Below are 26,527 nucleotides of genomic sequence, written 5' to 3' on the forward strand. Positions count from 1 at the left end.
TTCTATAATCTTCCAATGTTCCCTGGATATGGGAGAGGTGCCAGAGTATTGGAGCATGGAAAATGACACCCTTATTCAAGAAAGGGTGCAAGGACAGTTCTAATAACTACAGGCCAGTTAGCTCAACATCAGCGGTGGGTAAGGTTTTAGAAACTAAAATCAGGGAAAATATCAATGGATACTTAGAGGTTTGAGTTAAGGATAGATTTGTAAAAGGCAGATCATGCTTAACAAATCTAAATGAATTTTTTGCTGAAGTAACAAAGGTGATGAAGGTAATGCAGTGGATATTGTCTGAATGGATTTTAAGAAAGCATTTGATAAAGTACCACATAAAAGGCTGGTAGAACAAAAATTGAAGCTCATGGAATAGGAGGGTCAGTGTCCAATTGGATAAATAAAATTGGCTTATGGACAGAAAACAGCAAGTCATTTTCAGACTGGAGGATGGTCGACAGTGGTGTTCCAAGGGTCAGTGCTGGGACCACCGCTTTTAAAAGTCTTAGATCGTGAACTAGAGAAGAATCTGAATTTGCTGATGACACCGAATTTGGAGGTGCGGCAAACAATGAGGATGATATAAACCACCTGCAACAGGGCAGATAGGCTAGCAGTAGGGGTAGAGAGGTGGTAGATGGATTTTAATACTGAAATGTGAAGTGATGCATTTTGGCAGAAGGACTAGGGAGAGGCAATATATACTAACAGCACAATTCTGAAGAGTCAGCGTCATAGAGTTATACAGCACAGAAACAGACCCTTCGGCCCAACAAGCACCTATCTATTCTAATCCCATTTTCCAGCACTTGGCCCATAGCCTTTAATGCTATTGCGTTTCAAGTGCTCATCTAAATACTTAAATGTTGAGGGTTCCTGTCTCTACCACCCCTACCCAACCATCCTCTGGGTGAAATTTATTTTACTCAAATCCCCTCTAAACCTTCTGCCCCTTCCCTTAAATCTATAACCCCCCTGGTTATTGACACCTCCGCTAAGGGAAAAGGTTTCTTCCTATCTATGCCCCTCATAATTTTGTATATCTCAAATCAGGTCCCCCCCTCAGCCTTCTCTGCTCTAAGGAAAACAACCCTAGCCTATCCAGTCTCTCTTCATAGCTGAAATGCTCCAGCCCAGGCAACATTCTGGTGAATCTCCTCTGCACCCTCTCCAGTGCAATCACATCCTTGCTGTAGTGTGACAACCAGAACTGTACACAGTACTCCAGCTGTGGCCTAACTAGCGTTTTATGCAGCCCAATCATAACCTCCCTGCTCTTATATTCTATGTCTCAGCTAACAAAGTGTGCAGGAACAGAGGGAGCTGGGATGGATGTGCATCAATCTTTGAAGGTGGTAGTACATAAAGAGTGGTTAGTAAAGCATATAGGATCTTGGGCTTCACAACTAGAGGCAGTGAGTACAAAAGCAGGGAAGTTATGTTGAACCTTTATAAAGCTCTGGTTAGGCATCCAGTTCTGGTCACCACACTTCAGAAAGGATGGAGGGGTTCCATGAAAGGGTGCAGAGAAGATTTTCCAAAATGGTTTCAGGGATGGAGAATTTTAGTTACAAGGTTAGGTTGTAAAAGTTGGGTTTGTTCTCCTTAGAATAAAAAAAGGAGGGGAGATTTAATAGAAGTGTGCAAGATTATCTCACATGCACACTATTCAATCCCAAGATAGCAGGACCATCCGTTTCAGTGACATAGAGCATATACTTAACATTTTTCTTTGTGTCCTTCCGATTTGGGAGGTTCCTAACAATTGAATCTCAGTTCCCCTACATGCTGTTAACATTGTGTTCAGTTTCAGAGCACCTTTCCTCGGATAACCATTTTCAGGAAAGATCTTCTGATATAGTTTGAACGGGATGATGTTACACTATGCTGCGGTATCAACCTCCACTTTCAGATTTATCTTTGTGGGCTTATATCTCACCTTTTCTAATCTGAATGTTTGTGCGAATTCCTTTTCTCTGGGAACTGTCGCATCCAGACATTTCATGCAGTTGTATGGCTCCTAGGTATATGTTTGCAAACTCATCATTTTCTAGGGTATGGATATTTTGGTTTCTTTTCCTACTCATTTGCCTAGTTGCTGTCTCTGGTGACTCATCTACCACCTTATTCCTTTGTTCTGCATATCTTTTCCCAGTGATTGGCCTTTCCGCACGCTCTGCAGATTGATCCATTTGTGGGGCATTTCCTTTTATCTGTGAATTCATGTGGTCGTCCACAGCTCATACACGTCCGTGTGGTGTGTATTCTTTTGTTGATGTTTCGCTGCATCAACCCTACTGCCTTATGGTTTAACTGAACATACAAATTAGGAGCAGGAGTAGGTCATTCGGCCACCCCAGCCTGCTCCACCATTCCACAAGATCATGGCTGATCTGTTTATGGACTCAACTCCACTTTCCTGCCTACCCGGATACCCTTTGACTCCCTTGTTTGTCAAGAGTCTACCTACTTCTGCCTTAAAAAAGATTGAATGACCCTGCCTCCACCACTCTCGGGTGAAGACAGTTCCACAGACTCACGACCCTCAGAAAAAGTTTCTCCTCATCTGTCCTCAATGGGAGATGCTTTTTTTTTTTAGTCTCTCCCACAAGGAAGAAATATCCTTTTCACATCCACCCCATCACGGCCCCTCAGGATCTTATGTTTCAAATCAGATCACTTCACATCCTTCCAAACACCAATGAATACTTCTTTCTTCTTCTATGGCCTCCTTGACTCGAGAGACAATGGGTAAGCGCCTGGAGTGGCCATAAAGGCCAATTGTAGAGTGACAGACTCTTCCACAGGTGCTGCAGATAAAAATTGGTTGTCGGGGCTGTTACACAGTTGGCTCGGTCCTTGTGCTTCTGTCTTTTTTCCTGCCAACTGCTAAGTCTCTTCGACTCGCCACGCTTTAGCCCCGCCTTTATGGTTGCCCGCCAGCTCTGGCGATCGCTGGCAACTGACTCCCACGACTTGTGATCAATGTCACAGAACTTCATGTCGCGTTTGCAGATGATCCAACTATTCCTCATAAAGATAACCCTCTCATCCCAGGAATCAGTCGAGTGACCCTTCTCTGAACTGCTTCCAATGCAATTGTATCCTTTTAGTGAGACCAAAACTGTATACAATACTCTAAGCTGTGATACTAATGTCCTGTACAACTGCAGCAAAACTATTTAATAGTCCAGTCCCCTTGCAATAAGCTGCAACATTGCATTTGCCTTCTTAATCGCTTGCTGTACCTGCATACCAACTTTGTTTTGTGTACTAGGGCACCCAGATCCCTCTGCTCCAGAGTTCTGCAATCTCTTCATTTAAATATATTGCTTTTCTATTCTTCCTGCCAAAGTGGACAAGTTCGCACTTTCCCATGTTCTACTTCATCTGCCAAATCTTTGCCAATCACTTAACCCATCTATATCCTTTTGCAGACTCCTTAGGTCCTCTTCACAACTTACTCCCCTACCCATCTGTGGGTCATCAGCATATTTAGCAACCATACATTCTGTCCCTTCATTCAAGTCATTGATTATAGATTGTATATAGCTGAGGCCCCAGCACTGATCCCTGTGTCCCAACACTCACTTTACTTACTCTTTTCTTTTTTTAAAATACCTGCAGAAACTCAACTATCCATTTTTATATTTCTAGTTCGCTTTCTCTCATACTCTCTCTTATTGAGTCATTCTTTGCTTTTTTAAAATATTCTGTCCAATCTTCTGGCCCATCACTACTCTTTGCTGAATTGTACACATTTTCTTCCAATTTGATACTATCTTAAACTTCATAAGTTAGCCACGGATGGTTCGTCCTTCCCCCAGAGTGTCTCTCTAGAATGTATTTTGCCGAGTGTTAGGAAATATCTCCTTAAATGTCTGCCACTGCATCTCTACTGATGTATCCTTTATCCCAATTTCCCAGCTTACTTTAGCCAGCTGTGTCCGTCTTCAACCCCTCAATTACCTTTTAAGTTTAAAACACTAGTCTTAGATCCACTCTTGCCCTCCAACTGAATGCAAAATTCAATCATGTGATCACTGCTATCTAGGAGTGCCCTTACTATGAGATTAAGCCTGTCTCATTAAACACATTACCAGATCTGGAACAGCCTGCTCTCTGGTTGGCTTTAAAATGTGCTGCTCGAAGAAACTGTCCCACCATTTGATTAGCATCATCTGTCTGCTTGTGGCTTAATGTGCTCTGGCAAGGTCTATAGCCTGTGATATTGATCTGGTCCTTTCCAATTGGGGCTTTTTGTACTTCAGGATATGCAAAACTCCAGTTAGCTGATCAGCCTTTCATCTGTGCCCTTAAATTAACATTTTCAGGCTGCATTTTTCAATCTTATGAAACTCAATGGGTTCACCCAATTCCTGTCAGAGGCCTTGAAATTCATATTGGTAGATCAGATCATTTGATTTTGGTTGGAGATCAGTGCTGAATTTTTCCAAAATTGTGTCTGGGTTTCTGCTGTCCTCTTCAGTCAGCTCCTAGCTATTAAACAAATTTAATCCTTTATCTCCTGTCCACAGAAGGATATAGCTGGCCCTTTCTTCACTAGTGCCTTTTTAGAAAAAAAAAGTGTCAATCTGCACTTTTGCCTCTATAGCCTCATCAGCTTCCCAATTCATTATGGGCTGTAGCTGCACATTCATCTCAAATGGCAGCCATTTCATTTTTGCATGATTCACAAGTTTTTTTTCCTCGGGACAATTTTTCAATCTAATACAGCATTAAATTTTGTTTAAAGTGTTTTAGGCTTACTCAGACACCTGTTGCCACCATATTATGTATTTTGGTTCCCACAAGTTAGAAATAACCACACTTTAGACTTAAAGACTGGAGCTCATTGTGTATTTCATAAAGCTTTCCACGCTGCTTGATAAAACTCATTTTAGACTGGTGCAGTGTTACACATCACATCAACATAGTGCAGTGAATGTGGCACATAGGAACTAATTGTTTAAGTATTCCAAGCTCTTTATGAATGATAAAACTAAAGACTTGGAGACTGAGCTGTACATAGGGAACATAGAGCAGCCCACCGAGCCAGCCCCACCATTCAGTACAATCATAGCTGATCACCCACTTCAAATGCCCTTTCCCCCCCCACCCCCACCACACTATCCTCAATCCCGGTATGTCATTCGTATTTAGAAGTCCGTCAATCTCTGTTTTACACACACTCAATGACCGAGTTTCCACAGCCCTCCAAGGTAGAGGATGCCAAATATTCACAACCCTCCGAGTGAAGAAATTTCTCCTCCTCTGTCCCAAGTGGCTTCCCCCTTATTTTGAAATTGCATCCCCTGGTTCTAGACTCCCCAACCAGGGGAAACATCTTGGCTGCATCTACCCTGTCTATCCCCTTAAGTATTTTGTAGGTTTCACTGAGATCACCTCTCATTCTTGGAAACTCTAGAGAATGCAGGCCCAGTTTCCCCAATCTCTCTTCATAGGACAGTCCTGCCATCCCAGGAACAAGTCTGGTTGAACCTTCATTGCACTCCCTCTATGGCAATAGCTTTCATTGGTAAGGGGGCCAAAACTGCACACAGTACTCCAGGTCCAGTCTAACCAACTGAAGCAAGAATTCACTACTCCTGTACTCAAACCCTCTTGCGATAAAGGCCAACATGCCATTAGCCTTAATTGCTTGCTGCACCTGTATGTTAGCCTTCAGTGACTTGATGAGGACACCCAGGTCCCATTGTACATCTACACTTTCTAATCTTACCATTTAAGAAATGCTCTGCAGATTTGTTCCTCCTACCAAAGTGGATAACCTCACACTTTTCCACATTATATTCCATCTACCACATTCTTGCCCACTCACTAGGTCTGTCCAAATCCCCTTGAAGCCATTTTGCATCTTCCTCATAACACATTCCCACCTAGTCTTGGGTCACCTGCAAACTTGTAAATATTACATTTAGTCCCCACATCCAAATCATTGATATATCTTGTGAACAGCTGGGTCCCAAGCACTGATCCCTGTTGTAACCCACTAGTCACAGCCTGTCAACGCAATAATGATCTATTTATTCCTACTGTTTTCTGCCTGTTAACCAATCCTTAATCCATGCCACTATATTACCTCCTATCCCATGTGCTTTAAATTTTGCTATCCAACCTCCTGTGGGGGACTTTATCAAAAGCCTTCTGAAAATTCAAGTATACCACATCCACTGACTTCATCAATTGTTAGTAACATCCTCAAAAAACTCAGGTTCAAACATGATTTCCCATTCATAAATCCATGTTGGTTATGCCCAGATTACCCAATTGTCCCTTTATCACATCCTTTTAGATTCTAGCATTTTCTCCATGACTTATGTAAGGCTAACAGGTCTATAGTCCCCAGTTTTTTTCTCACCCCACTATTTAAGAGAGGGAAGAGATTGGCTACCTTCCAATCTGCAGGAACCACACCAGAACCTATAGAATTTTGGAAGATGATCACCAATGCATCCACTATCGCCATAGCCACCTCTTTCAACACTCTGGGATGTTGAATATCAGGTCTTGGGGGCCGATTAGCCTTCAGTCCATTAATTTCTCCAATTCAACCTTCTTACTGATATTAACTTCCTTCAATTCCTCATTCTCCCTAATCCTTGGATCTCCAATTCTGGGAGGTTTCTTGTATCTTCCTCAGACTCAAAGTAATGATTTAGCTTCTCTGCTATTTCCTTGATTCCCCATTATAATTTCTCCTGAAATAAAAACAAGAAATGCTGGAACCACTCAGCAGGCCTGGCAGCATCTGTGGAAAGAGAAACAGAGTTAACGTTTTGGGTCAGTGACCCTTCTTCAGAAGGTTCCGAAGAAGGGTCACTGACCCAAAACGTTAACTCTGCTTCTCTTTCCACAGATGCTGCCAGACCTGCTGAGTGGTTCCAGCATTTCTTGTTTTTATTTCAGATTTCCAGCATCTGCAGTATTTTGCTTTTATAATTTCTCCTGACCCTGCCGGTAATGGACCCACATTTGTCTTAGCCAACACTTCCTTTTTATGTACTTTATAGCAGCTTTTATACTTTTTGCTAGTTTACATGCATATTCTATTCTCCCTTTTTTCATCAGTTTTTTTCCTCCTTTGCTGTATGCTAAAATCCTCCCACTCCTCAGGTTTACTGCTATTTCTGGCAACTTTATAGGCCTTCTCTTTTAATCTTATGCAATCCTTAACTTCTTTTGTTAGCCATGGTTGACTGCCTTTACTTTGGGTGTTTTGTACCTTGAAGGAATGGATAGTTGCTGTAAAGTATGTAATATTTCTTTCTGACCAGCTGAAAAAAGGTGGCTAGGGGTCTTTTACTATCTTCACCTGGTCTTATTGTAACAGGGTTTAATTTTTAAACAGTGTTTCAAGCTCCCCTTTGTGAATTCTTGTTCACCGCTTTCCAATTAGAAGGCAGAGCACACCAGGTTCTCTTAGGTTTAAAGAAAAGTGAAATTTATTAACTGAATTAGAGTTTAAGTAAGTTTTAACACCTACAGATACAAGGCATGCCTATACTAGCATGCACACACAATACACACATGCAAATAGGGACAGAAAAGAGAAAAAAAAAAGAGGTTTGAGGCAGTCTGAGTGGGGTTTCTTGTTATGGTTTATGTTTCCAGCTCGCTGTAGAGTCTTTGAGTGTAGACAGCTCTTACTTTGTTGGGGCCCAGTATTCTTAAACCTTGTTCACGTAGGAGACTTTTGAGTTCACGTGCCTTCAATGGGTCTTCCATTCCATGAGAAAAAGAGATGGAAGCAGACAGGAGAGAGGTGTTCAGTCCAGTAGCAAACAGCTTGGAGTTTCTTTCTCAGCAAGTTCAAATTCAAACAGCCAGTTAGTCATGTGACTAAACTGACCTGAACAGGTCCCGTGTAGTGGAGAAACAGGGATTGGGTCCTTTGTTCCAACAGTCTGCCAACATGCAAATGTCTTTCCAGTCAGGGGCTTGACAATTCCTTGAGATAGGCCTTTTCTTCCCAGCCATAATTTTAAGTTTCAATGTTCATGTGGCAAAATGTGTGCTTCAGTCTTGGAGGTGGGGTCTGCATGACAATTGCCTATGGACCCATACCTTTTAATGTATTTTCCCAATCCACCTCTGCCAATTTGCCTCTCATACCTTCATAATTTCCTTTGTTCAAATTTAACACCCCAGCTTCAGATTGAACTACCTCACTTTCAAACAATGTAAAATTCTATCATATGGTCACTCATCCCTAAAGATTCCTTTACAACAAGATTAATTAGCCCTTTCTCACTACATACTAGATCTAAAATGCCTGTTCTCTAGTCAGTTCAACATACTGCTCTAGAAAACCATCCCCAATACACTCCAGAAACTTCCTCCACAGCATTAGTGCTCATTGGTTTACCCAGTCTATATGCAGATTGAAGTCACACACAATTACTGTCTTACCCATGCTATATACTTCTCTAAAATCGATTAATGCCATGCCCTACACTACCACTGTTTGGTAGGAGTTGTTTACAGGCCAATGTTTGCTGCACCTTGCTTTTTCTTAGCTCCATCCAAAGAGATTCCACATTTTGTTCGTCCTTACTAATGTATTGATCCCATCCCACATCAGTGCAACACTATCTCCTTCACCTTTTTGCCAGTCCTTCCTAAATGTCAAAATATTCAGTTCCCAATCTTGGTCAACCTGTAGTCATGTTTCCATTATGGCAATATGATCATACCCATTTACTTCTATTTGGACCTTAAAGTCCAAATGTTGCATGCATTCAGGTGCTAAGAACTAACAGGAGTAGGCTGTCCGGCCCCTCGAACCTGCTCCGCCATTCAATAAGATCATGGCTGATCTTTTCGGGGACTCAGATCCACTTACCCGCGCTCCCACCATATCCCTTAATTCCTTTATTGTTCAAAAAGATATCTACCTTAGCTTTAAAGACATTTACTGAAGAAGCGTCAACTACTTCACTGGGCAAGGAATTCCATAGATTAACAACCCTCTGGGTGAAGTTCCTTCTTAATTCAGTCCTAAATCTGCTCCCTCTAAATCTTGAGGCTATGCCCTCTTGTCCTAGCTTCACCTTCCAGTGGAAACATCCTCTCTACTTGTATCTTATCTATTCCCTTCATGATTTTATATGTTTCTATAAGATCCCCCCTCATTCTTCTGAACTCCAATGAATATAATCCCAATCTACTCAGTCTCTCCTCATAAGCCAACCCCCTCAACTCCGGAATCAACCTAGTGAACCTCCTCTGCACCCTCTCCAGTGCCAGTATATCCTCTCTCAAGTAAGGAGACCAAAACTGCACACAGTACTCCAGGTGCGGCCTCATCAGTACCTTATACAGCTGCAACATAACCTCTCTGCTTTTAAACTCAATCCCTTTAGCAATGAAGGACAAAATTCCATTTGCCTTCCTAATTACTTGCTGTACCTGCAGACCAACCTTCTGCAATTCATGCACAAGGATACCTAGGTCCCTCTGCATAGCAGCATGCTGCAACATTTTACTATTCAAGTAATAATCCTCTTTACTGTTACTCCTACCGAAATGAATGACTTCACATTTATTAACATTGTATTCCATCTGCCAGACCTTTGCCCACTCACTCAATGTATCTATGTTCCTCTGCAAAGTTTCAGTCATCTGCACACTTTGCTCTGCCACTCATCTTAGTGCCATCTGCAAACTTTGACACCCTACACGTGGTCCCCAACTCCAAATCATCTATATAAATTGTAAATAATTGCGGTCCCAACACCAATCCCTGAGGCACACCACTAGTGATTGATTGCCACCCAGAATAGCACTCATTTATCCCCACTCTCTGCTTCCTGTTAGTCAACCAATCCTCTATCCATGCTAATACTTTACCCGACGTCATGCATCCTTATCTTATGCAGCAGCCTCTTGTGTGGCACCTTGTCGAAGGCCTTTTGGAAATCTAGGTACATCACATCCACTGGGTCCCCACTGTCCACCTTGCTCGTAATGTCATCATAGAATTCCAAAAGATTTGTCAAGCATGACCTGCCCTTCATGAACCCATGCTGCGTCTGCCCAACGGGACAATTTCTATCGAGATGCCCTGCTATTTCTTCCTTGATAATGGACTCAAGCATCTTCCCCACTACAGAGGTTAAGCTAATCGGTCTATAATTCCCCATCTTTTGTCTACCTCCCTTTTTAAACAGTGGCGTCACATCTGCTGTTTTCCAATCAACTGGGACTACCCCAGAGTCCAGCGAATTTTGGAAAATTACCGTCAGTGCACATGCTATTTCTCCCGCCATCTCTTTTAGTACCCTGGGATGCATTCCATCAGGGCCAGGAGACTTATCAATCCTTAGCTCCATTAGCTTGCCCAACACTACCTCTTCCGTAATAATGATTGTTCCCAGGTCCTCACCTACGTTCGTCTCCTTGTCAATTACTGGCATGTTATTAATGTCCTCCACTGAGAAGACCGATACAAAATACCTGTTCAATGCCTCGGCCATTTCATCATATCCCATAACTAAATTCCCCTTCTCATCCTCTAAAGGACGAACATTTACTTTAGCCACTCTTTTTCGTTTTATTTTTATTAGAAACTGTTGCTATCTCTCTTTATATTCTGTGCTAGTTTTTTCTCATGTTCTATCTTACTTTTCTTTATAGCTCTTTTTGTAGCTTTCTGTTGACCTTTAAAGTTTTCCCAATCTTCTAGTTTCATGCTGCTTTTGGCCACTTTGTATGCCTTCTTTTTCAATTTGATAGCCTCCCTTATTTCCTTAGACACCCATGGCAGATTACCCCTTTTCTTCCAGTCCTTCCTTTTCACTGGAATATACTTTTGCTGAGCACTTTAAAAAATTGCTTTGAAAGTCCTCCACTGCTAGTCAACTGCCCCACCGTAAAATCTTTGTTTCCAGTCCACTTTAGCCAAGTCCTCCCTCATTCTATTGTAGTCCCCCTTGTTCAAGCACAGGACCCTGGTATTGGATTTTATCTTCACACTCTCCATCTGTATTCTAAATTCAACCAGACTGTGATCACTCCTTCCAAGAGGATCCCTAACCATGAGGTCATTAATTATTCCTGTCTCATTACACAGTACTAGATCTAGGATAGCTTGCTCCCTCGTCGGTTCCATTACATACTGTTCAAGAAAACTATCACTGATACACTCAACGAATTCCTCCTCAAGGCTATCCTGACTGAGCTAGTTCGACCAATCTACATGTAGATTAAAATCCCCCATGATAATTGCCGTACCATTTTTACAAGCATTAGTTATTTTTGTTTATTGCCCGCCCCAATGTGATATTATTTGCTGGCCTATAGACTACGCCTATCAATGACTTTTTCTTCTTAGAGTTTCTAATTTCCACCCAAATGGATTCAACCTCATTCTCCATAGAACCTATATCATCTCAGCACCGCCCTGATGTCATCCTTGAGTATCAGAGCTCCACCACCTCCCTTACCGTCCTTCCGAATAGTCTGGTACCCCTAGATATTTAACTCCCAGTCGTGACCAACCCGTAACCATGTCTCCGTAATAGCTACCAAATCATATTTATTCGCGATGATTTGTGCCGTTTGCTCGTAGCATTCGTAACAAGGTTGATGAGTTTTCAGGTAAAGTGCCTTTGTGCTAGCTTTCTAACCCTCATGATTCCCAACATCTCTAATAATAACTCCTGAGTTATCCTTCCTTTCTGCTTCTTTCATAGTCTGCCTTGAACCTAAACCCTCCTGCACACGTTAGCCTGCTGCTTACCTTTTTATCTATCATCATACTCCCTGTCGTTTTTCCTTTCCCTTCCCCCCCCACCCCCCGAGTCACTAGTTTAAAGTCCTGGTCGTCTTGACATTCGGTATTCCAAGCCTAGTTGACTAGTTGCAGACTCGGAGGGCGGAGTTCCAGACTGGCAAGTTACCTCAGGTGGGAAAAAAAAACTGAAAGTGATGTCACAGGAAAGCTGTGACCTGATCGGTACAGATTCCCTACCTGCCAAATTTGAAAATAAAACGGATAAAAATTGATTAAAACACTAATTAACTAATTAATAAGTAGAGTAACTAAACCAGAGGGAGGAGATTACTGTATTTAGTTAGCATTTATTGTAGAAATCTAGCACTAGGGACCATATAGTTAAGTGCCGCTTCCAGAGTTCCGGACGACTACATCTGCAGGAAGTGTACCCAGTTGCAGCTCCTCACAGACCGCATGGATCGGTTGGAGCAGCAACTGGATGCACTTCGGAGCATGCAGGTGGTGGAAAGCGTCATAGATAGGAGTTTTAGAGAAGTGGTTACACCCAAGGTGCAGGCAGACAGATGGGTGACTGTTAGAAGGGGCAGGCATCCCCTGTGGCTATCCCCCTCTCTAACAAGTATACAGTTTCGGATACTGTTTTGGGGGGGGGGGGGGGGGGGGGGGAAAAAAAAAAAAAAGAGATGGCCTAGCAGCCAGAGCAGTGGCACCACGGCTGGCACTGTTGTTCAGCAGGGAGGGACAAAGCGCAGAAGACCAATAGTTATAGGAGACTCTTATAGTCAGGGGCACAGTTAGGCGCTTCTGTGGACGTGGAAGTGACTCCAGGATGGTATGTTTCCTCCCTGGTGCCAGGGTCAAGGATGTCTTTGAATGGACAGGGGGCATTCTGAAGGGGGAGGGTCAACAGCCAGAGGTTGTGGTACACATTGGTACCAATGACATAGGCAGGAAGAGTGAGGAGGTCCTGCAGGGGGAGTTTAGGGAGTTAGGTAGAAAGTTAAAAAGACAGGACCTCTAAGGTTGTAATCTCTGGATTACTCCGTGCCACGTGCCAGTGAGGCTAGAAATAGGAAGATAGTGCAACTAAACACGTGGCTGAGCAGCTGGTGTCGAAGGGAGGGTTTCAGATATGTTTTTAGTTTTAGAGATACAGCACTGAAACAGGCCCTTCGGCCCACTGAGTCTGTGCCGACCATCAACCACCCATTTATACTAATCCTACACTAATTCCATATTCCTACCACATCCCCACCTGTCCCTATATTTCCCTACCTATACTAGGGGCAATTTATAATGGCCAATTAACCTATCAACCTGCAAGTCTTTGGCATGTGGGAGAAAACCAGAGCACCTGGAGAAAACCCACGCAGACACAGGAAGAACTTGCAAACTCCACACAGGCAGTACCCAGAATTGAACCCGGGTCGCTGGAGCTGTGAGGCTGCAGTGCTAACCACTGCGCCGCCCCATCTGGACCATTGGGCTCTCTTCAGGGACAGATGGGACCTGTACAAGGAGGACGGGTTGCATCTAAACTGGAAGGGCACTAATATCCTGGCTGCAAGATTTGCTAGCGTCACTCAGGAGAGTTTAAACTAGTGTGGCGGGGGGTGTGGGAACCAGAGCAGTAGGACAACTAGTGAAATAAAGGAGGACATAGTAAATAAGGCCAGTAGGACTAAGAGAAAGAGCAGGCAGGGAGATGTCGTTGAGCACAGTGGGACTGGTGGTCTGAAGTGCATTTGTTTCAATGTGAGAAGTATAACAGGTAAGGCAGATGAACTTAGAGCTTGGATTAATACTTGGAAATATGACGTTGTTGCTATCAGAGACTTGGTTGAGGGAAGGGCAGGATTGGCAGTTAAATGTTTCAGGCGGGATAGAGGGGGATGTAAAAGGGGTGGGGGAGTTGCATTAATGGTTAAGGAGAATATCACAGCTGTACTGCGGGAGGACACCTCAGAGGGGTCATGCAGCGAGGCAATATGGGTGGAGCTCAGGAATAGGAAGGGTGCAGTAACGATGTTGGGGGTTTACTACAGGCCTCCCAACAGCCAGCGGGAGGTAGAGGAGCAGATATGTAGACAGATTTTGGAAAGATGTAAAAGGTAACAGGGTTGTGGTGGGTGATTTTAACTTCCCCAATATTGACTGGGACTCACTTAGTGCTAGGGGCTTGGATGGGGCAGAATTTGTGAGGAGCATCCAGCAGGGCTTCTTGAAACAGTATGTAGATAGTCCAACTAGGGATGGGGCCATTCTGGACCTGGTATTGGGGAATGAGCCCGGCCAGGTGGTCGAAGTTTCAGTGGGGGAGCATTTCGGGAACAGTGACCATAATTCCTTAAGTTTTAAGGTACTTGTGTATAAAGGGTAAGAGTAGTCCTCGGGTGAAGGTGCTAAATTGGGGGAAGGCTAATTATAACAATATTAGGCAGGAACTGAAGAATTTAGATTGGGGGCAGCTGTTTGAGGGTAAATCAACATCTGACATGTGGGAGTCTTTCAAACGTCAGCTGATTAGAATCCATGACCAGCATGTTCCTGTGAGGAAGACAGACAGACAAGTTTTGGGAAGCTTGGATAACATGGGATATTGTGAGCCTAATCAAAAAGAAAACAGAAGCATTTGTAAAGGGCTGGAAGGTTAGGAACAGATGAAGTACTTGAGGAATATAAAGAAAGTAGGAGGGAACTTAAGCAAGGAATTAGGAGGGCTAAAAGGAGTCATGAAAAAAGTCATTGCCAAACAGGATTAAAAGGAAAATCCCAAGGCTTTTTATACGTATATAAAGAGCAAGAGGGTAACCAGGGAAAGGGTTGGCCCACTCAAGGATAGAGATGGGAATCTATGTGTGGAGCCAGAGGAAATGGGCGAGGTGCTAAATGAGTACTTTGCATCAGTATTCACCAAAGAGAAGGACTTGGTGGATGATGAGCCTAGGGAAGGGAGTGCAGATAGTCTCAGTCATCTCATTATCAAAAAGGAGGTGGCGTTGGGTGTCTTGCAAAGCATTAAGGTAGATAAGTCCCCAGGGCCTGACGGGATCTACCCTAGAATACTGGAGGCGGCAAGGTAAGAAATTGCTGGGGCCTTGACAGAAATCTTTGCATCCTCATTGGGACCTCACCTGTAGCCAGAGGATTGGAGAATATCCAATGTTGTGCCTTTGTTGAAGGGTGGCAAGGATAATCCAGGAAATTATAGGCCAGTGAGCCTTACATCTGTGGTAGGGAAATTATTAGAGAGGATTATTCAGGACGGGATTTACTCCCATTTGGAAATAAACGAACTTATTAGCGAGAAACAGCATGGTTTTGGGAAGGGAAGGTCATGTCTTACTAATTTGATTGAGTTTTTTGAGGAAGTGACGAAGATGATTGATGAAGGAAGGGCAGTAGATGTTATCTATATGGACTTTAGTAAAGCCTTTGACAAGGTCCCGCATGGCAGACTGGTACAAAAGGTGAAGTCACACTGGATCAGAGGTGAGCTGGCAAGATGGATACAGAACTGGCTCGATCATGGAAGACAGAGGGTATCAGTGGATGGGTGTTTTTCTGAATGGAGGGATGTGACTAGTGGTGTTATTTGGAGGAATCTGTAGATGGTCCGATTAGTAAGTTTGCGGACACGAAGGTTGGTAGAGTTGCGGATAATGATGAGGATTGTCAGAGGATAGAGCAGGATATAGATCGGTTGGAGACTTGGGCGGAGAAATGGCAGATGGAGTTTAATCCAGACAAATGTGTGGTAACGCATTTTGGAAAGTCTAATGCAGGTGGGAGGTATACAGGAAATGGCAAAACCCTTAGGAGTATTGACAGGCAGAGACATCTGGGCGTACAGGTCCACAGGTCACTGAAAGTGGCAACGCATGTCGATATGGTAGTCAAGGCGGCATACGGCATGCTTGCCTTCATCGGTCGGGGCATAGAGTATAAAAATTGGCAAGTCATGTTGCAGCTGTACAGAACCTTAGTTCGGCCACACTTAGAATATTGCGTGCAATTCTGGTCGCCACACTACCAGAAGGACGTGGAGGCTTTGCAGAGGGTACAGAGGAGGTTTACCAGGATGTTGCCTCGTTTGGAGGGCATTAGCTATGAGGGGAGGTTGGAAAAACTCGGATTCTTTTCACTGGAACAACAGAGGTGGAGGGGCGACATGATAGAGGTTTACAAAGTTATGAGCGGCATGGACAGAGTGGATAGTCAGAAGCTTTTTCCGAGGGTGTAAGAGTCAGTTACTAGGGGACATAGGTTTAAGGTGCGAGGGGCAAAGTTTAGAGGGGATGTGAGAGGCAAGTTTTTTTTTTTAAATATACACAGAGGGTGGTGAGTGCCTGGAACTTGCTGCCAGGGGAGGTGGTGGAAGCAGATACTATAGCAACGTTGGAGACATCTTGACAAATAGATGAATAGGAAGGGAAGAGAGGGATATGGGCCCCGGAAATGCAGAAGGTGTTAGTTTAGGCAGGCATCAAGATCGGCGCAGGCTTGGAGGGCCGAATGGCCTGTTCCTGTGCTGTTCTTTGTTCTTGCTCACCTTTGTTTCGCCTGCCTTCTAATGTCACTTGCTACCTCCTGTTAACAGCTTTGCTTCCTTCCAATTTGAGCTACCCCTCAGGTTCCCATCCTCCTGGCAAGCTAGTTTAAACCCTCCCCAACAGCACTAGCAAATCTCCGTGAGGATGTTAGTTCCAGTCTGTTAAGGTGTAGCCCATCCATCTTGTACGGGTCCCACCTGCCCCAGAACCAGTCCCAATACCTCAAATCTGATGCCCGCCCTCCTACACCAATTCTCCAACCATATGTTCAAATCAATCAATCCTCCTATTCCTGTGCTCACTAGCACATGGCACTGGGAGTAATCTGAGATTACTGTTTGAGGTCCTTTTTAAAACTTCCTTCCCAACTCCCTAAAATCTGCTTTCAAGACCTCATTCCTCTTCCTACCTATGTCAATGTGGACCACGACCTCTGGCTGTTCACCCTCCCCCAGAAGAGGGTCCTGCAGTGACATACTTAACCCTGGCACCAGGGAAACACCACCATCCTGGACTCATGTTTACTGTCAGAAACACCTGCCTGATATCAACTAATCAAATCCCTTATCACTATTGCTCTTCCACTCTTCCTCCCCTCCTGTGCAGCTGAGCCATCTGTGGTGGACTGCTCTGGCTACACTCCTGAGGAACCATTTCTCTCATTAGCATCCAAAATGGAAAACTGCTTAGCAAGCGAGATAGACTCGAGGGACTCCCGCATCGCCTGTCCGGCTCTTAGACTGCTTGGCAGTCTCCCATTACCTTTCTGCCTGCACGCTCCTAACCTGTGATGACCTCCCTAAACGTGCCATCCATGTAGTCCTCTGCCTCGTGGATGAGGAGTGACTACAGCCACTGCTCAAGTTCCAAAACCTGGAGCTCAAGCTTCTACACCTAGTGATACTTCCTGCAGATGTATTAGTGTAGGACACATGGTGCATCCACGACTTCCCACATACTGCAGGACATATATTCCACTTGGCCAAGCTGACCTACCATAACTTAAAAATTATAATGCTCAGGTTCCTTTGTCCTCAAGCAACTGGTCTATCACTTGATGGCTTGAATGGAGGAGATGGGTGATTGAGAATTGGCAAAAGCACCATGATCACTGCCTGGAAAGTAGGCATAAATATGCCTAGTGTGCTACATGTTGTTCAGATGGACATCGAAAGTGGGATCCCTTACTCTTCATATGAAGCACTCAAGCTAAAGTCTTGCATTTGAAGTTTGCCATGAAAAGTTCCCAGCCCTTTATTACTACCCACAGAGGCAGCAAATAAAGATGACCCAGTTCCTCCAAGCCGAGAGGGCAGCTGTGACATCCCTGATGCAGGAGCAGAGTGCAAACTGTGTGGTTGCAGTGATGTTAAATGTCACCAGTTTCAGCCTGGAATGACCATGGACCATTATCTTTTCACAGTCACAAATCAATGCTGTCCATGTCTTAGTGTGAGGTTTCAATTGATTCTGGCTCAATGACAACATCTATTTAGTGAAACTGAGGCACTTCATGCACTGTTCCTCCATCAGGAGGTGGTAGGAAATGTGGCATATAAAAGCTTGCATGGTGTGGGGCCTTCTGTATAGTGGTCTCTGCAGTTATCCTTGTTGGTGCTGCCCCAATTAGTGGGCCCAACAATACATCCATTGCAACACTAATCGTGCTGAAAGCAAAGTACAGAAAACCTCTTAAGCCTCCAAAAAGGCTATTCAGAAAAATAAAACTACTGCAGCCAACATCAACCTAAAAAAAATGTCTACTAGCAGCCTAAATTACTAAACTGACCCGAATGGATGTGAAAATCCTTTAAATACCACACTTACAGCCTGTTTCAACTGTTCTCACCATGATTTGCTAGGTGGGCTAAGAATCAAAACAGATCAAAAAAAAAAAGGGTTCTGAACAGGCAAAGCACACCAATTTCAAATGCTTTTTTCCAGATTGCCACCCGAGATGATGAAAGCATTTCCAAATCAATATGGTGGTAGACACTTCCAGTGCAGTTTAGGGCTATGCGATTGCCATCCAAAACATTAGTGGACTAACACCTTTATCATGGGCAAAACAAGATCCAATTCCTCCCCATTTGGCAGCAATTATAAAAAGGAAAATAAATTGCAATAAGTAAATAGATTTGCAAGTACACAAAAACATAATTAATTCCATCTAAATCAGTGAGATCACATGGAATATCAAAGTATTTTCTGATCAGTGCTCAGAGCTCTCATGCTCAATGATAACTACACTTAAGATAAACAGCAAGACCAGGACCACTAATCTATCAGCCAAGACCCTCTCAGACAGGAGCACCTTCAACCAGAGTTATCACCAATTCTTAGAGTGCAGGTGGGAACCAGGGCTACAACCTTTGTGCTCCCAGTGTATATGCAACCCAGGATTTTCTATTTTTTTTTAATTAAATGGATGGTAAATCATGGGCTACATGCATTAGGAAATCAGAAATATGTTCCTGGTTGACAAGCCTCTTATATGAAAAGAGGAATTGAATACTTCAATATACCTTTTCATTGAATGTGTTGATTGCTGTAGATGATAGTTCACAAGATAGCTATATCTTAGAACTTTCTCAAACTTTTCAGTGGCTGTTTTACAAAAATTTCGCGTTCTATTTTGCTTGACCTACTTTAAAATTCTTACACCTACACAATCAATATGCTGCATCATTGTGCCTTTTTAATAAAAACTTCCATTTCCAATGAAAGACATCTTATTGTTTCAAAGATACGGTAAATTAAACAAGCTATGCTGGAAAATATATCCCATACCTTCTTTGGCTGGTGTTTGCTCTGCAGGAAAGAAAAAAAGTGAAAATCAATCTTGTAAATATCAAAATAATTTTTTTTTTTTTTAAACCCCATAGCATCAGCAATGTCTTACCTTGCACCACCTCCCTGTTGGTAAAAAGAAAACACAAGTGATTTATTCAAACTAAAAAAAAAAGTCAACCTTTTGCATGTACCATTATAAAATAGTTATATAAAATAAACACTTACTGCACATCTTCCAAGGCACCTTCAGTGTCTGCCATCTCAAAAGTTATGCACCTAGCAAAAAAAAAAGTTTAAATTTTTTTTAAACTTACAACTGTCTGCTGCAGCAATAGCTCAGTGTTTTACTGACAAGTTGGAAAAGCTTCTGCATAGTGCATGTAACAAGTCTTAAAATTGCAAATCTTTTTTATGAAGAACAAGTTTGTTACATGTAGTACAGGGGAGATCTTTACCCCAAATGATGACAAAAAAACAGTTTTTTTCAGCTGCTTAAAAAAAGATATATTCATACAAGCCTTGAATATTGGTGTTTTGGAAAACATTTTCCCTTGCTATTGTTTTAAATGAGTTATGGCTCATTATATTGCTACCAATGGGAAAGAATAGCTGTTTGTGCCCCAAAATTAGGCCACGAGCCTCTAAAAAATATTCCAGACAAGCAGATGATGCCTGTAGCACTTCTCAACTATGCTGAAAGAACTGCTTGTAGTTTAGTGTCACTTGCAGACTTGTCTGGAGATTTCATTTTACAGCACCCTGCACCCTACTGCCCCGCCATCAGTCTCCAACACATCAATCCTCATGGTGCTCCACCTTCCCACACCAATTGGAAAATAAACAGATTCTCAATGACTCAACGGAATGATTTTAACCAAAACAGCCATTTTTCCCAGCTCCAATATTAAGTGAAAAAGTGAAAAGTAAATTTTAAAAAATAATGCCATGATTTTTCTCTTGGGTGGCCCACTACATCAGTATACTGAAGATTAATCTACAATTCCTAGGAGTCCAGAACATTCCTGGAGGGTTCGCAACCCTAGTCAGCTTCCTTACTGGCAGCACCTTCAGGAAAGCCTCAGGAGAAAAAAAAAAAAAGAGGGCAGGGAGATCACCAAGAGCAGGAGAGGTTAGCAAAAGGGTGCAGGAGATGGTAGTGATTGCAGCTGGTTGGAGTTGTGACCGAGGGGATAATTTACTTTAGGGCTCTGCTTGTGCCTCAAGGACTTTGCAGACAATAGTCACTGGTTAGGGGGAAATGGTGTAGTGGCAGTCATTGAACTAGTAATCCAGAGGTGCAGTCTAATGCCCTGGGGACAAAGGTTCAAATCCCACCATAGCAGCTGATGAAATTTAAATTCTATAAAATTATTTAATAAAATTGAAAGTTAATCTCAGTTTTATGGCATTATTGCCAAAGGTCATAAAAACCTAACCGGTTTATTAATGTCCTTTTAAAAAAAAAAGGAAATCTGCTGTCCTTACCTGGTCTGGCCTACATACAATTCCAGACCCACAGCAATGTGGTCAGCTCAACCGCTCACTGAAATGGGCAAAGCACTCAGTTGTCACAGGCAATTAGGGATAAGCAACAAATGCTGGCCTTGCCAGCAACACCCACATCCCAAGAATACAAAAAGGTGCAGCTTTGCATGCAAAACCTGGTGCCAGCTCCATTCAGGGCAGCCCAATTTCTCCAAGGGGTTCTAAAATCAGGCACAAGGCCCCTCATAAGCAGAGGCAATGGGCCCCCAATTCAGGCAGTCTTGCATGACCCCTGACAATTCTCAGAGGCATTCTTATAGCAGTGTCCTGATAAATGGCTAATTTTTGCCTGTGTTTTCCACCCAGAAAATGAATAAAACTATGACCAATTTCTACTCATTTCTCAATTACATTTAGGTCACCAGTGGGTATCCTGGAGCACTGCTCATAAAACTGAATCCCAGGATGACAAAGACACAGGCCACTGCATCTGCCCTTCAAGTGCTGCTGGAGACAGCAAGCAATCAGCTGAAATTAGGTATACTAGTAAATACAGGCTTGAGCTGCTAAGAATCAGTTTACCCCAAATGGGATGACAATCGTTCATAATCAAATAGGGAAAAAAAAAAATCCAGTCAGTCTTTTTCATACATTATAAATTCTAATTTACCATTTCAGTCTTCCAAATTAGATTGCGGGAAAGGCAATCGGATTGCCAAGCTGTTTAACTTGTATGCAAACAATGTCTGGTGCTCACTTTTTTTTTTTTAAAAAAGTAGTGACTAAATCTGTTCAGTAGTTTATAGTCTGAGCCACAGTGATAGTATTTATTTGACTATTTTCTTAAGTCAGATCACACGAAGGCACATGAAAGAGGTCAGTAGGTGAAATGCACAGACTAGGATCTCTATTTGACCTCTGGGCTTGTTACTGCTATCCAGATGTTCAGCAGATAAAGACACACTGAGAACAAGTGATCTTTGGCACCTGACAGGAAGAAAATATGGAGGTACAAAGCCCACAAACATGACAAAGATAGAAATGCCCCTTAAAGAATGTAGATCATTTAAAGTTCAATTTTTGGGTTCAAGTTTCCAAAACTGAGAAAAAAAAATACATAGAAATACAATGTTTTGTTTTATTCATGGGATACAAGCAAGACTTTTTTTTTCTAGTTACCTTAAAAGAGACATATCATGCAAAGACAAATCAAGTAATCAAGCTTGTGACAAATGCTACGATATCTTGGCATCTATTCACTAAACATGCACAGGCAAAACCAGAGTACTATTCTTATAGTTAATGGCCTAATCAGGAGATGGACTTGTTTTTACAGTTGAAAATCACCTGCAGATTGCAGAAAAGATCATACTGGCTTTCAATGAAAGGAAAATCCAGCAGATTCTGTGTGTGCAATCTGCCCCAGACTTTCCTTTCTGCATTCCACTCAGGAAATGCTTAATCTCCAGCTGGTAAAGAGGAAAATCCATCCATGGTGTTTAATGAGCATTTTGCTCCCAAGTGTAAAATAATACAAAAGTTGCATCCACTAGATTGCAGCAACCATTGCCCAAGTTTAAAAGATGCATCCTTGGACCTGGATCATATAAATATATGCTGGAAATGTAATAACCCTATTGTAAACTTATAACTCACTCAAGAGGAGTTGAGTTTTGTTCACTGATTGCCTTTTTATGTTTGACCTATAAAAATGCATGAGAGATTGATCTGCTTATTTAGTAGATACAGCCATATCAAATCAACATTCTGACTTGCTACCAAAAAAAAAAGCATAAAATTTGGAAGCTTGCTTCTCCCACCTGCAAAGTAATGGTTGGAACAAATCAATGTGATAGAACATTTAAGAAAAAGCAAAGATTTTTAGAAGAATCAATTTTATTGTTGAAACATGTGCATTTGTTTAAAGCATCCTCATGCATGATCAGAGACCATGATAGCAATCAGTTTCCTGGATCTCCATCTAGTCTCAGTTAATTCCTACATCTTTACCCTGGAGGCAAAAAGTTCTTAGGTCATGAGGGAACAGGATTCAAGATACTTCCTTCTCCAGTGAAAGAGAGCTCACGTAAAAAAAGCAATCTTACAAAGATTATTGACAAGGAAGGCCATTCAGCCCATTTTAGTTCATCTGGCCATAAAGACCTTGGCTAGAATTTTACATTGGGCAGGAGGCCCTGCCCACTGGCTAAAAAGTTGGTGGTGAGTCCACCTCCGCTGGGCTGGGGAGCCAGGCTGGGATTTTCTCACTCCCCAGGCCCTTAATTGGCCTTGGGCAGGAGTTCCACCTCTTACAGGCAGGAAGTCCCACCTAATGGAGCTGCTGGCCAATCAACAGGCTGGCACTGGTGGCATTGCTGAGACCATATCCAGCCATTGGAGGCAACAGGAAGGACAGCCCGAGAACTCAGGTAGGTTTTGGGCCCCTGCAAGTTGCAGGGGCATGGAGGAGAGGGAGAAAGGGAAAAGCGAAAGAAAATGTGCGTTAGGTCACCCTGTGTCCCATGGAGGGCTGCCCTATCAGGAGGGCACCAACCCCCCCCCCCCCCCAGCCCACAAGAAGGTTTCACCAGGCAGGGTTCTTGGGACCTTTGTTGTCTGGCTGCTGAAGGTAAAATACCCATTGCAGTGGGTGAAAGTTCTTAAGTGGCAGTTAATTAGCCATTTAATTGGCCAGGACTTTTGCTTCCATTGGTCTATCTGAAAGTCCATTGCAGGTGGTGATCACTCTGCATGAGCTACCAATCTTAAAATGTACCTTTTATTAATGTGAAATGGTATTCCCTTGTCCTACTAAATTTTATTAAAGCAATACTCCAGATTCCATTTTCCCCTCATTCAATAATCACAACCCTATAGATTGCCTCTTAGGCACCTCCTTTCTAGGCTGTAAAGTTAGTTTCTCCAGTCTTTCCTTATAAACTTAGATTTTTCCCCACAACAAATTAGTCTTAGTCTTGTTGCCTTTCTCTGCACACCCTCCAGTATTTGATGTTTCTTAGAGCCCAGTACTTTCATAGCACTCAAGGTATAGTCTGACTAGAGCTCTGCAGTTTAGTCATTACTTCCAGGATTTGTATTCCAAGGTTTTGGTGATGTTAATCAAATAGTAACCATGGTTACTTTGAGATCACCTCTTGCCCATGTGACCTCTACTAATGAGAATGAAAATGCCACCTTAAGTTGGACTTTTTTTTTTCCATTGCCACTGGTTCAAGATCCTGACATTCACTATCTAGTGGGAGGGCCATCACCACAAGGACTCCTACATTTCAAGGAAAAGGCTCACCAGCACCTTCTCAGCACAACTTGGGAGAGACAATAAATGTGGCTATGCCAGGATGGCTCACATCCCAACAGAAATTTAGGGTTAGCATTGTCAATGGCTGCTCTGTACCAGTTGGACACAATGGGGATGAAAATGGGCATGGTGGGGAATGAATAGATGATATTGCATGAGTAGTCCATTATTACATTGAACCAATTCCACCAGTCTTGCTTCACTGCCCAAGTCCAATTTCAACCCATTAAGTCTCAAATATAATAAGACTCCCAAATCTTTCAACTTCAAATCACTACATGCCATTGCCAAGATTTTACAAAAAAATAAAGACAAAATACTGCAGCTTCTGGAAATCTAAAATATACACAGAAAATGCTGGAAACACTCACTCAACAGGTCAGGCAATATCACAGCACAAAGGCACTGCTTGTGGGTCAGAAGGAACAGCAGTGTTTCCTCCAGGACCACAAGCTTATCTGTAAAACACCACACCTCTATTGATTTGTCCCCCTCACCACAATCACTACCCCCATATCCACATTACCCAGTGATTGGACTTCCCCGACCAAACAGCATCTGCTTCCCCACCATGATCTCAGCCCCCTCCACCCCCACTAGAACCCTTGACAGCAATCTCCCTCTACCTGCTGCAGGCTCTCTCACCCAGATCGTCAATCAGAAATGAGAACAAAAAGTGTCAGCAATACTCAGTAGGTCTGGCAGCATCTGTGTAGAGAGAAACAGTTAACATTTCAGGTCTGTGACCCATCAGACACTTTCTTCTCTTATCTCAGAGTTCCAGCACCTGTGGTATTTTGCTCTTATATTAGCTTGTTAATCAGATTGTCTGTCGTACAGGAAACCTGGAGAAAAACAAAATACACTGCAGGACTTTTGGGAAACATGCACTTCAGATTTTCCGATCCATAACTTCTTCCCTCTGCACTGAACACACCTTCAAGTTATCAGGTTCATTAACCTGATACATGCACCTTGACCTGCTCAGTATTTCCAGAATTTTCTGTGTATATCCAAGATTTTGCAGCTTTGTGTTTAACCAATAGCCTTTTGTGCAGAACTTTGTCTAGTGGGGCCTTTAAGAAATCTAGGCAAACCATGTTAGTTCATTTGAACTATGACTGCCCCAAAAAGGTGTCTCAGGAGGTTTGACAGGTGAATATTCCCCTTTCAGAGCCATATTGATTTCTCTCTACAAGGTTATGGTTTTGCAAATAATCTTGAATTTACTTCCAATAATTAACTTCATTAGTTTACACAAAATTGAAGTAGTGAGACTAATGGGTCTGTCTTTGCCCACCTATGATTTGCCACCCCTTTTGAATTTGGACACAATAGCCAATTTGTAGTCTACTAGTACACCACACTCACTACCCCCACATCCAGTGATTCCCTCACCATCAACAAATCTCAAATCTCTCACCCCGTTGGAAATAAATAACATCTATGCCTGGGATTATTTGAGCCCTTAAACCAATTCAGGACTTCCACCTCAGTCATTAATTACACATTTTCTGTGCTATTCCATGCTCAATGCTGTCAAACAATATGCAAAAAAGTTATCAAAATTATCACAAAACAGGTATTATACTTGCCTATGCAATCCCAGTTTTTTGGGGGAGAAAACAAACAATTAACTAAATCATCCAATTTCAAAGCACATCCCACAAAGAAAGTGAATTAATCACTAATGACTCCTGAAATACATTATATTTTTACCTACACTTTAGGTTTGAATGTGCAGTTTGTCCCGAGCCTTATTAGGACCCTGGCTACTGTCTCTTTACACAATCCAACCATTAAAACCATTATCACCATAATGAGTGAAAGCAAGAAGTGTTGAATAACTGCAGACATTTCTTCCCTTTTGGAGAAAAGTTCATGTACCATACCGTTTCAACACATCTCAATAATAAGATAGCAATAAATGGCTGAAGGAAACCAGCCAGCGCAGATTAGCTACCTTACCGATGACTGGGAATAAACTGCTACCTACCTCTGACTCCACCGCTCACCCTGTCTTGTCACCTGAACGCGCGCCGCCACATTTAGCGCGCGCATCCGACCGACTCGTGACCGCGCCGTACTTTCCTATTGGTTGAGAGAAGACTTGTTGCAAGGGTGAGGCTTGATTTATGATGCGGGGGGGTGGGGGGGGTGGGGGGGGGGTGCTGGAACTTTGAAGATTTATTTGGATGTGTTCACTGTTATGAATAATTTGGGTGGGAAGGTTGAGCAGGTGTTAGTTTTATGAAGTGGGCGGGAATGTAGACAGTCACTGAGTTGGTGAAGTTAGTTGGGAGACAACCATCACTTTCTGTGTTACATTCCAGACTTGATTTAAATTCCACTGGCTGTTAGCACCAGATGTACTGAAGTATTTTTATATACTGAACCATAAAAGTTTACAACACAGAAGGAGGCCATTCATTGCGTTCTATCTGCTCGAAGAATTCGAAACTAATCCTGCTGCCTAGTACTCTCCCAATGCCCCTACATCTTCCCTCTGCTTCAAATAGATGTGCTGGTCCCTGGCTCAACCAGTCCTTATAGAAAACATCCTATGCTTCCATAGCCTTCTTCATAAAGCAATTTTCTTTACTATTGCTTCTCACTCTC

At 42.8% G+C, this 26,527-nt stretch overlaps 1 protein-coding gene across 1 annotated transcript in view; it reads right to left on the reverse strand.

The window, feature by feature from the left end:
• The window catches only part of LOC137384922 (troponin T, fast skeletal muscle-like), an 87,994-nt gene extending 62,196 nt beyond the window's left edge, over positions 1-25,798 (reverse strand). The window contains exons 1-4 of the mRNA XM_068059631.1: positions 25,632-25,798; positions 19,330-19,380; positions 19,214-19,227; positions 19,102-19,122 (exon numbers count right to left, since the gene is read on the reverse strand). Coding sequence (XP_067915732.1) covers positions 19,102-19,122; positions 19,214-19,227; positions 19,330-19,380; positions 25,632-25,798 — 253 coding nt within the window. The remainder of the gene's footprint in view (positions 1-19,101; positions 19,123-19,213; positions 19,228-19,329; positions 19,381-25,631) is intronic.
• Positions 25,799-26,527: the final 729 nt, after the last annotated feature.

This window comes from Heterodontus francisci, chromosome 27 (assembly GCF_036365525.1).
Source record: "Heterodontus francisci isolate sHetFra1 chromosome 27, sHetFra1.hap1, whole genome shotgun sequence".
Classification (NCBI taxonomy): Eukaryota; Metazoa; Chordata; class Chondrichthyes; order Heterodontiformes; family Heterodontidae; genus Heterodontus; species Heterodontus francisci.